General features: G+C 43.8%; 1 protein-coding gene across 6 annotated transcripts in view; it reads right to left on the reverse strand.

The window, feature by feature from the left end:
* Positions 1–12,140, reverse strand: part of DAPK1 (death associated protein kinase 1) — a 117,619-nt gene that overhangs the window by 59,294 nt on the left and 46,185 nt on the right. For all 6 annotated transcript variants that reach the window (XM_005304301.5, XM_005304299.5, XM_065550421.1 and 3 more), the window contains exon 3: positions 5,638–5,859. In XM_005304301.5, coding sequence (XP_005304358.2) covers positions 5,638–5,859 — 222 coding nt within the window. The remainder of the gene's footprint in view (positions 1–5,637; positions 5,860–12,140) is intronic.

Below are 12,140 nucleotides of genomic sequence, written 5' to 3' on the forward strand. Positions count from 1 at the left end.
TTGGAACCAATTAACTTTCAAAACTAGTAGCATCAACTCCTAATGTCTAAGCCATGTGCCATGCTGCTCATACTCAAAAATGAATTACATAATTAAAAGGATCATCTGAGGATTTTTGGTGTGATGAAAAATAAAAGTATTTGAAGAAACTTTAATTTTAAGCCTAGTAGTGAATAAGAACCGAATCTTGTACTGAAAAACATTTGCTTCAGAAGGTTTCTGCAATACTATCTTGGAATTTTTATCCAAGTCAGCTTCATGATAGGAAAATCAAGAATAGTCTATCCAAGGCTGACAGAAATGTATGTTCAAAACAATGTTTTGGGAGAACAATGCCCATAAATTTCTCTCTAGAAAATACAGCACTATCATGAACGTAAGTATTTTATTTAATCTTTAGCTGACATACAACTGTAATGAGGGGACGGAATGCTGGAATTAGCCCCTCTACAGTCTATTGCTCATGTTAAAGAAATAGCTGATATACAGTGAACAAGAAATTATTTTAAAGGGGTACATCCTATTTATAAAGGAGCTTGCATGCAATATTGCAATCCATTAGCTGAACCAAGAGGTGAAAATCAAAGTTAATAGGCATCAGAAAGGCCTCCTTGAGAATGCATGTTAACAGTTATTGACAGCAACTAAAAAGATGTCTGTACTGACATGCCTCCAGTGGATACCCAAGTTACATAAAGAATACAAATCAGAAATACTGATTTGTTGAAGTGCAGTGACGAGACAATAGTTGCTTACTAATTTGAATTAGTGTTCCAGCTATTAAGAGATCGCAACTACACAAAAAATTCTGCAGAAGATATGGGCAGTGTTTTGTGGCTTCTTTTTTGATTAAGGAATTATCTGTGTTGAAAGTAAAAACAGAAGGTCATTTTAGAAATGTTGGCAACAAATGTAACTTTATGGTGTCAATACAGACATTAAATAGTTTTTGTAAGATTACACCAGATATACAGTATTCTGGCTCATCCCACAGCAATAGCTGAATATCTGTGTAAAAGGAAAAGAATGGTTTCTGGAAGGTGAATTAGATGCAGAGAGAAAACATAGTCAAACTGCCTACTAACGGGTAAAATTTACCTTAGGGTGGATAGAGACAGGACAGAAGGCAAGTTCTTTGATAACAGCCATTTCAGTTTTGTTACTGGACTATTTGTTTAAGCATAAACAATGTTAAAGGACTCTGTCCCTAAGAATAGGAATATCAGAACATTAAAGATATATTTACATACAAGAGTATACTCCTGTTTATCCAAATCTTTCAGACAACCGGGGTTCAGATAAACAGATGTGCTATTAATATAGGGCTACATGTGAGACTATAACTGCCTCTGCTCATTCAGAGTGCCTCCTGCTTTTAGAGTTGGCACTGCACTGATCTGCACCCCCAGTGCTCCCTTTTGGTTCTTCCGTTATGCTGCACTGACTTATTCTTTGTCTTTGTGTTCTGTGACTTAGTCCTCTGGCCAAGACACTTATCCAGTCTTGTCCCTTTCCAGGGTACCAAGTATCCAATGAAATCACCAACTTTGCCCTCAGTTCTCCTGCAGGACTTCTCCCACAAGAGCTTATCTCCTTCTCCAGGACTTCTCTCACAAAAGCCTGTCTTGCTCGCTGTGATTTTCTCTTTGTAGGAGAGTCCTGCCTTCTCTGCAGTTTCCCCCCACAATGGAGTTCCCTCAGGAGATTTACAAACCCAGGTATCTAATGGCTCATCATCTATCTCCACCCCTTCTGGACAGGAAGGAATCGGTCAATCACCCCACAGGTAGAGCATCTCTCTAATTGGTTTTTTTCCCCCGCTTCTTCTGCAGGTGATGGGAGTTCATCCCATCACAGGTATACAATTAGGATTTTCAACTAACTGGAATTATGCTGTATTTAAAAGTCTTCCCAGCACGACATTAAAAACTTCCATCCATTTAAATTATCAATTGCTTTTCATAATATCTTAGTGATATGGCTAATTACTAAAGCTTGCTCTCACAGCAATTACTATATTCAATTATTAAAGGGATTGCTATCACTTCATCTTCTCCATTTTATTCCTGTAATTAAATAATTATATGAACTTTGTGATATCCCAATGAATTCAATGTCAGACAGCTTTCTGAACCAGCAAGGCTAATTAGTAATTTCTAAGGAGGGAAGTGAAAAACTTCCCTGAATGAAACAATAAGGGGCTTTCTAGGTAAGCAAAATATTAATTAACTACCGGTAACTAAGTTGAGGGCTGGCTAGTTCCCTGAGTTCAACATTATCAGTCTTATGACATATTCTTCTGAGTGATCAGTAGTTTTTTTCCTGACTAAGAAGTAAGAGTGCTCCCTGCAAGCCCGCCACCCCCATTATCTCCTCCATCACCCAGGTTGTGCTCAGAGGCCTGCAATCAAAGTACTGATCTGACCTCACCCTGCTTAGACTACAAGACTGAATGAGATCAAAATATGGAAGAAGGTAATTTTAAGGATAATGAAGGTTCTATTACATATATATTATATAGTAGAAAAGTTATCTTTCTAGATCTGTTAACTTTTTATGCAATTACATGAGTTTTCTGAAACATTACTTAAGTGTACTACAGGTCTGTCTCATCTTACGTGGGGGTTCTGTTCCGCGGTTAGCGCATAAAGTGAAAACAGCATATGGCCAAAACCCCATTGAGTTCAATGGTGGGCGAAATCGCCCACACTACAGGTATAGTATTAAAATTGTTGTTTCTTTTTTTGTTTTGTTTTTGCCGACCGCGTAAAGTTGAAATCGCGCATGTTAAATGCACGGAAGATGCGACAGACCTGTAATATAAAAATTAAGAAACTATAAACAAAAGCAATAGTGGATTTTGAGCCTTACACAGTCTGTTCTAATCCTGTTCATAAAAGAAGGATTTGTAATGGCTAGCTACTATATACAAAAAACAAATGACTCCACATTGAAAATATCCTAGGAATTGGGAGAAGCAAAACCAACTAGATTTTGCATACACACTTGGGAGCCTTAGGTCTTGCACTAGCAGATTGGACATTTAAACTCCAAGTGTTAACAAATGAATCTGTCAAACTATTTATATTGAGTAGAGCTTAACAATAACTAGGGAGAAGAATCAAAGTTGTCATAAATTCCAAAGGGTAGAAAGTATAATGATATGGAAGTGAGTGGCCTTAGTTAATGCTAAAGTCCTTTTGTTCAACATGCTGCTCAGACATGCGAGAAGACTTTAGCGTCAATTAATACTGCTCAATGGAATACTGGACACATTTATACTCCAGTAGGTCTTTCATCCTTGGCACCACGTAACACTACTTCCCTGCACAAACCACTAGTTCCCAAACTTTTGGGGCTCTGGACTCATTTGTACATATTGGTGGCCTGTCATGGCCCAAGAAATAGGGGAGAGGGGAAGACCCTGGAGGGGAGATAACAGAGTTCACCCTGCACTTACCCTGTAGTGGTGGCTCCTGTTCCACGAGGCTGACTTGGCTCGGATGTTGTGACCTGGTGTATGGGGTTGCAGTGCTGCTCGGTTTTGGCTCTGGCCCTCTGATGGGAGTCTGGGGGCCAAATTTGTGAGAATAGTGTTGCATCCTGATGAACAGGGTTGCAGCATCACTCATTCAAATTTGGACTGGCTGGCTCCCCACTATCATGGACAGGTGGCTGGGCCAAATCTGAGCAGTGCTGTGACCCCAAGCACCAGACAGGTCACAATGCCCACAGTAGGGAGCCAAGCCAGCCAGCCCTATGGGACCAGAGCTGCAGGAGCCACCCTTTGAAACATCCTTGGGATCGAATTGTGTGTCACAACCCAGGTGTTAAAATAGCTAGAGGAAGTGATAAATGACATCCCTGGAAATAACAAGTCAGAAAAAATAAGTCACAGTACTCTGCACTGATGCAGCATTTAAGGGGTTCTGGAAGAAGGGATGGATTGGTAGATCTTCCAATGCTAATTATAAATCTTCAAGAAGTTTTATCATGCAAAATATTTGTAGAAACGAAGATCTTAATTTTTTTCCACTCTTCTCCTCCTTAATTATCAATGCAGCGTAGACAGGCAGCACAAATTAAAGCAGCTAAGGTGATAAATACCAGACAGATAAGTAGAGGCATGGTAAACAATCATATGTAGGACAGCCGTAGATATGTTTCAACAAGTTTACTAGGATTTATAGTATGTTTAAATCATGAGAAATAACCGTGGGAATTCTGATCTTCTCTAACTTTGCTTCCTTCCTAAATTCCTATTGTTAACTTGTGTGTAGGCTGATAGGAGGGGGAAAAGCATTGTATACACACACACAATGTCCTGAAGTATAAAAATATTAAAGAAGGGAAAGGGACAGTTTTAAGTGTACAAACTAGTAAGCAGAGAAAAACCAATCAGCACAAAAGGAAAAGAAAAACCAACAGAACACTGGCCAAGATTCTGGTGTCAGTTTCAAATTGTGAGTGGTTGCTGGAGTTTCCATTACTATTTCTCCGGGGATAACCCAAATTTCAGCCTTTAAAACATAAGTGGAAGATTGGTGTACAGGCCTGCAATTAAACCTATTTGTCATACTGATCAACTTTAAATAATGCCATTGCCTTGTTTTTAATAATAATGTTTAGCATGAAATTGAATTTTGGCTAGAACCCCCCATTCTCTAATGCTTCAGTAAAGCAAGATGTGCTCAAAACACACACACAAACACACACACACACACATAAATACTAGTTCTATGCTGTGCTTCATGGGTGTGACCTAGAGCTTCACTTGTCCCAACTAGTTCTGGCTTCTTGTTCTGAGTAAATGGTGATTCTAAACTGAGTCTGACCAATCCTGCAGCAGCACAGGCCATCAAAACCGTACAAAGAATGTGCTTGCTGCTGCCGAAAAGCACTTTTGGGACCTTCTCTTAAAAGTGGTCTCTGTGTTTATCCTCTAAAACCTGAAACTTCCGAGGGAATTTTAAGAACGGAAAGGAACTATCCAAAACCATTTCTTTCAAATGTATTTTGCCTCCATCCCACCTATTAATACTAGCCTTGCATGCAAGGTAAGAACCATATCAAAGACAAATGCAGGAATATAAAAGCTCAGTTTGAGTTTCAACATTGCAGAATAGCAACATACATTGGGTAAATTCGGTTTAGTTATACAGATGTAAAAAGGTGTCCAATAGTGTTACTCTGAATTTACACCAATATAATGCAGAACAAAAACTGGCTCACTATAATAATTATGAATCAAATCACCATCTAATTTGGTTCTTAAAAATCTATGTATCTATGTCCCCCACCCAATTCCCCATTGTACACTCAGAGCAGTTTTAACTGGAGATATGCAGGCTGAATGTTACCTTTGGATACCACCATAGCAAGTAGCAAGTGGAAAGACCTACACTGGGTCTATTGAACTGTGACTCTACCTCTGGATTCTGGGCAGTCTATTTCACCAGGAATGAACTACTATGAGTTGCAAGTTTAACCTGGAATAAAGAGCTCTCAAAACACCAAAACTTGCCTGCATTTATACAGGAAGTTCATTAAGTCATTACCACTCTGACGGAAAGCCCCTACTTCCCAAATATAAAGACAAATCTCCACCACGCCCCAAGCCCCTCAAGAGCTACTTACAGTTCCAGAATAAGAATAACATCTGTTTTGTTCTCATAAACATCATGCAGTGTGATCACATTGGGGTGCTGAATCTCTTTCAGTATGTTAACTTCTCGCTCAATGTCTTCTCTACTCACTCCCCGTCGGCTGGATTTTGTTCTCCGTTTCTTGATGAATTTTGCAGCATACTGTAGACCAGTGCTCTTCTCACGACATTTTTTCACTACAGCAAACTGCCCACTAAAAGAAGCAGGAAGAGAAGGGGTAAAAATCTGATTCTAGGAATTGTAAAATTAGGGACAGTTTATATTTATTACTGCTGGAAGAAACTACTGTTTCTTTGAACTAACAAGTCAGCAAAAATGCATCATTGCTTTTTTGCACAATCCAGCACAACACAAATAAAGCTACAGGCGGTAAGGAAGGAGGTGTTAAAATATTTCTGACATCTCACATACAGACTCATAGACTAAGGTCAGAAGGGAACATAATGGTCATCTAGTCCAGTGGTGGTCACCAACTGGTAGATTACGATCTGGAGCCTCTGACAGTCGATCGTAATCTCTGGCCGCTAGAAGTCCAGCGGCGCAGTGGGGCTAAGGCAGGCTCCCTGCCTGCCCAGCCCCATGCTGCTCCTGGAAGCGGCCGGCATGCCCCTGCGGCGGTGGGGTTGCTGCGCACTGCTCCTGCTGCAAGCACCACCCCCACAGCTCCCATTGACCGGGAACTGCAGCCAATGGGAGCTGCGGGGGTGGTGCTTGCAGGTAGGAGCAGCGTGCAGAGCCATGTGCCCCCCGCCAGGGGCCACAGGGGCATGCTGGCCACTTCTGCGAGTGACATGGGGCCGGGGCAGGCAGGCAGCCTGCCTTAGTCCCACTGTGCCGCCCGGCGGGAGCCCGCACTTCTCCTGCACCCCAACGTCCAGCCCTGAGCCCCCTCCTGGAGCCAGCACCCCATGCCCCTTCCTGCACCCCAAATCCCTGCCCCAGTCCTGAGCCCCCTCCCAGAGCCAGCATCCCATACCCCCTCCTGCACCCCAAAACCCTTCCTGCACCCCAACACTCTGCCCCAGCCCAGAATCCCCTCCTGCATCCAAACTCCCTCCCAGAATCCGCACCTCTCACCCCCTCCTGCACCCCAACCCCCTGCCCCAAGCTCAGCCCAGAGCTGCCCCCCCCACTCCAAACCTCTCGGCCCCAGCCCAGAGCCCACACCCCCTCCCAAACCCCAAACCCCTTCCCTAAGCCAGGTGAAACTGAGTGAGGGTCAGGGAGAGCGAGTGACGTGGGGGGATCTATATATTTGTCTACTTTATAATCTGCATCCAAGTCCCACCAAGTTTAATAATGTTATGCAACATATTTATCCCCTTCTGAGAATATCGTATCGTGGTGTATTAAAAAAAAATTAGAATATGTCTGGCCTTAAATAGCCATTTTAAAATGCAGATGACAATGTAATCTTTAGAGTTTATTTTTTAAAAGGGAAACACTTGATAGTTCTGTATTCTCAGTAGGCAATGGACCAGATCCTCAGCTGTGACTGAGGAACATTCAGGACAACTACAGAACACAAGGACAAAGAGTCTCTTTTTGCTTTTCAACATAGGGGGCACTCTGCACTAGCAGGCCGATTACCAGTAAAAACTTGAAGACTGCTTTAAGCTGTGCTAGCTGACAATGATCCAAAGGGGCTGTTTCCTAACCACATCCTCTTTTCTAAGTCACTTCAACTACACAGGGAGAGGGGTAGCATAGAGCCACTGTAACATCTCCTTACATGGGGGGAGATTCTCTAGGGTCACACCGTATAGCTTTAGGATCCACTTAGCACTGATGAAGAAGTGATAAGCAAGGCTAGGTTTTAGTCACGGGTATTTTTAGTAAAAGTCATGGACAGGTCACAGGCAGTAAACAAAAATTCACGGCCCGAGACCTGTCCATGACTTTCACTAAAAATACCCATGACTAAAACTTGGGCGGGGGTCTGCGAATGCTGGGGGTAGGGGCACCCCCGCTGGTGGAGGGCGGAGGGCAGCACGGCCCGGGACCCCTGCTGGTGGGAGCCAGGCCACAGTGTGTGGCCTGGGACCCCTGTTGGTGCTAGGAGGGGAGGGTTGGTGGGGCTCGGCAGGCTGCTCCCACCACAAGCACCAGCTCTGCTGCAGTTCCCATTGGCTGGGAACCACAGCAAATGGGTGCTTAGGGGGCAGGGCCTGCGGGCACGAGCAGTGTGCGGCATGGAGCTCCCCCCAGCCCCTTTGCCACCTAGGAGCCGCAGGGCCGTGGAAGCTGGGCAGCCCCCCCCGAAGGTAAGCCCCCCCCGAAGGTAAGCGCCCCCCTCCCAACCCCCTGCCCCCTCCCACACACCCAAACTGCTGCTGCTGGCCAGCTTGGGCAGCTCCTGAGCCAGTGCCAGTGGCTGCAGAAGTCACAGAAACTCATGGAATCCGTGACTTCCATGACAGACTTGCAGCCTTAATGATAAGTGACTGGAGCAGGGCTCTGGATTGGCATGATAGTTCTCTGCACTCCCATACATAAGAGCACAAATTAAATTCCTGGCATTTTTTTTCCTTCTGTTGGAAGGGATTGGAGAAGCTGTGGGGTTCTCCTCACATCTGCACAGAGACTATGAAAAACAGAAAACCGAGGTTCAGTTGTACTTGAAAAAGCAGTCTGCTACTTTGGAAACTGTCACCACCAAATGACCAAGCCAGCTGATCACCATAGCTCAGAAACATCAGTCAGAAAACAGATATGTCAGCTTATTAGGGGAACTCCTGAATGAGCTAAAATCGGGGCCGGCTCTAGCGTTTTTGCCGTCCCAAGCAGCAAAAAAAAAAAAAAAAAAAAAAAAAAAAAAAAGAAAAAGAAAAAGCCGCCATCATGATCGGCGGCAACTCTACCGCCGCTTCATTGTACGGCAGCAATTTGGTGGCTGGTCCTTCGCTCCGAGAGGGAGTGACGGCCCCGCCGCTGAATTGCCAGACGTGCTGCCCCTCTCCATTGGCCGCCCCAAGCACCTGCTTGCTGGGTTGGTGCCCGGAGCCGGCCCTGGCTAAAATCATCAAGTGGCAAGATGTCTTCACACTTTCTTAGCTGATTTGCATTCTATGACTTGATTGAGAATGCACAGACTTCTGTTTCTCTGACAGGCAAGTTTACAACCAATCTCGATCCAGGATTTTCTTTTTCTCTAGGGTTCCTTCCTGCTTCTCCAATTTGATTCTTTCAAGTCTGAAACCCTACTGTATTTCCCCAACTAAAGTGGTGAGACAGTATCTTGTGAAGTCTGGGAGGGTGGAAGTCTACACTGTTGAAAGCAAGGTATCTGGTAAATGGTAACAATTTGCCTTTCTATGGTTAGGTCTGTAACAGCACTGAGGCTGGGTTCTGAAACAAACGCAGCACCCTATGGCACTGTCTGCAATGGTAAACATAGAGCATATTAGAACATGTGATCACACAGCATAAAACAAGATTTCCATCAGAATGGACAAAAACTGTTGGTTTAACCACAAGCAGCTGATGCAATGTTAAACACATGGAGGATTTAACAACATTCTACCACGGATTTTACCACTATGTAATTTCCCAGCACTTAAAAAGGCTAGTGAGAAAGAAACACCCTATGGAAGGAGAACAAGAGACTTGAGACTGAACTAAAAGAGCAAGGTTGAGAATGAGGGAAGGAGGGGAATGGAAACCACTGACCTCTTCACACACTCCTTCCAAAGGAGAAGCCCTGATCTAAGACACAGCAATAAAGAGGAGATGCTGGAACTATAGAAATGTTTCCCTACACAATGAGGACTAAAATTTAACCGTATGCAGACCTTTTCCTTTATTTAAAGTGAAATGAACAAAAAAGGCAAATGTCACATGGACATAATAGCTTCTGTTCTGTCTATTACCAACCTTTTAAGTCACCACATACTGTACTTTCTGCACAAATTTGCAGTTTTAGATGTATTCTTAATGTGAAACAGCTGAAAGACTTATTTACAGCACCTCTAACGTTCTAAGTGCTTTACAGCCCCCAGGAGCTCACAATCCACTTTGTGTACATGTAAAAAGCTACCCTGTTATCGCCAACTGTACACGCTTCTGTGGTATGTGAAAGCCACCCTTACAGCAAAGAACAATTAAGCAACTATTACACAGTATAAAGAACTAAATGCATCGTCACAATTTTCCACCAAAAATCTATTAAGGGCTAACATATATATATATTCACACACACACACACACACACACACACACACACGCACAACACCATGATACTTGCTCCAGATCCAATATGAACCTGGGAATTTAATAGAGGCTAGTCTTGAAAATACAACATTGTTTTAGTATGTGGATATACAATGTATTCCGAAGTCCAATCAAATCTGAGATTTGAGTACAAAATCCAGTAGCTTTACTAATGACTGTTTTGTCAGTTCAACATATGCAGTTAATCTTCTGAAGAGCCTTGCTCTTTGATTTCTGATCTTTAGTCCTTGCATTAATTGTAGAGTTCTATGCTGTAGAAAGGAGGCACCCACAGTGGCATTGGAACAGTTTTTATAGTGAGGATGCTGAAAAGCCATTGAACAAAACTGTACACCGGGGTAGACAACCTATGGCACGCGTGCCGAAGGCAGCACGTGAGCTGATTTTCAGTGGCACTCACACTGCCTGGGTCCTGGCCACCGGTCCAGGGGGGCTCTGCATTTTAATTTAATTTTAAATGAAGCTTCTTAAACATTTTAAAAACCTTTACTTACTTTACATACAACAATAGTTTAGTTATATATTATAGACTTATAGAAAGAGACCTTCTAAAAATGCTAAAACGTATTACTGGCACGCAAAACCTTAACTTAGAGTGAATAAATGAAGACTCAGCAGCACACCACTTCTCAAAGGTTGCCGACCCCTGGTGTAAACCCTGTACGTGTCTGAAACCATTTCAAGCCCGGGAGTGCGGTCGCACCCCTGCCACCCCTAGACACTTTACAACCTAAGGCCTGGTCTATGCTACAAAGTTAGGTCGATGTAAGTTGCCTTGTGTCAATCTAATTGTGCACATCTCTGCACTGAAATTTGTCTCAAACCAATGAAAGCACTGTGTTACAGCGACACAGTACGCTCCAGAACAATGCTGAACCATAGTTGATATACTGTGGGTGATGCAGTGCGACTGTAGACTCAACGTGACCTATGATGACCCTAGCAGTCCTCCAGCAGCTGTCCCATAATGCCTGACAGCTCTGCTCACAATTGTGAAGTCCACTGCCCAGGCTTCATGGAGACCAGAAGCCTCTCTCACAACCCCCTATTTTTGAAAAGCCCTTTCCTGATTGTCTAGCAAGTACACTCTGCAGCTCTCTCTTGTTGTGTGCACCTGCCCAACCAACCATGCCAGCTGCACGCTCCAGACATACTCCCCCCTGGAGTAAACAGAAGTTGTTGGATCTCCTGGGCCTGTGGGGAGAAGACAGCTGTGCTTGCACAGTACACTACAGACTAGCTGTAGAAACAGACATCTACAAGCAGATTGCCTGGGGAAAGCAGGAGAAGGGGTATGGCAGGGATCAGAAGCAGTGCCATGTGAAAGCAAAGGAACTGTGGCAGGCATACCAGGAGGCCAATAGTTGATCTGGTGCCAAGCTGCAGACCTGCCCCTTCTACAAAGAGCTGCATGCCATACTTGGTGAAGATCCTGCCACTACACCACACACCACTGTGGATACCGCTGAGGAGCCCAAGTCACATGCCTCTGACATGAAGAGCAAGGGTCAGGAGGGAGGAGGATAGGGGACATGCGAGCAGGAGGTCCAGCTATGCCATGAGCCTGGACCTGTTTGATACTCCACCACAGTCCAGTCAGTTCCAGCAGCCCAGCACAGGCGAGCTCAATGCAGGGGAAAGGACCTTGTGTAAGTGTGTGATTGCATTTCCCATTACCATGTTTAAGTGTATAGATAACATCCGACCCAAACATAGGATGACACAGGTACTGACTTTTCATTAATTTACTCATACTAGAAGAGGTAGCGGTACAACATAAAGAGGTAGTGTTGTTATTCGCTTTTCATTCCCCTGTAGAACTAGCTGGAAGAGGCCATGCAGAGCAGTTTATGTACCCAGAGATGTCAGCAGCTCCCTATACCTCCAATATTTCGCATGGCATCAGAAGCCACATCCCATAGCCTTACACTTCACACTGGGTGACAGTAAGGAGAACCACAGATTCACTTACACTGACCTAGGAGCGCCATGGCTGCTGTATATGTAGCCAAAATGAACTGAAATGGACATGAATGTTCTTTCCCTTTAAGTGCTATTTTGTTAAAGGATTTCAGAATTTTTTATTGTCATTTTAATAGCACTTTTTTTGCTAAATAATTCATCTTTATTACTTGACAACATATGCTGCAGAATGCCTAGCACTACTGAAAGCACCCACCACCTGTTACTGCACAGGGCGACAGAACTCATAGGATCAGTGACAGTGTAATAATTATAAATGCA

The sequence above is a fragment of the Chrysemys picta genome, chromosome 6 (genome assembly GCF_011386835.1).
Source record: "Chrysemys picta bellii isolate R12L10 chromosome 6, ASM1138683v2, whole genome shotgun sequence".
NCBI lineage: Eukaryota > Metazoa > Chordata > Testudines > Emydidae > Chrysemys > Chrysemys picta.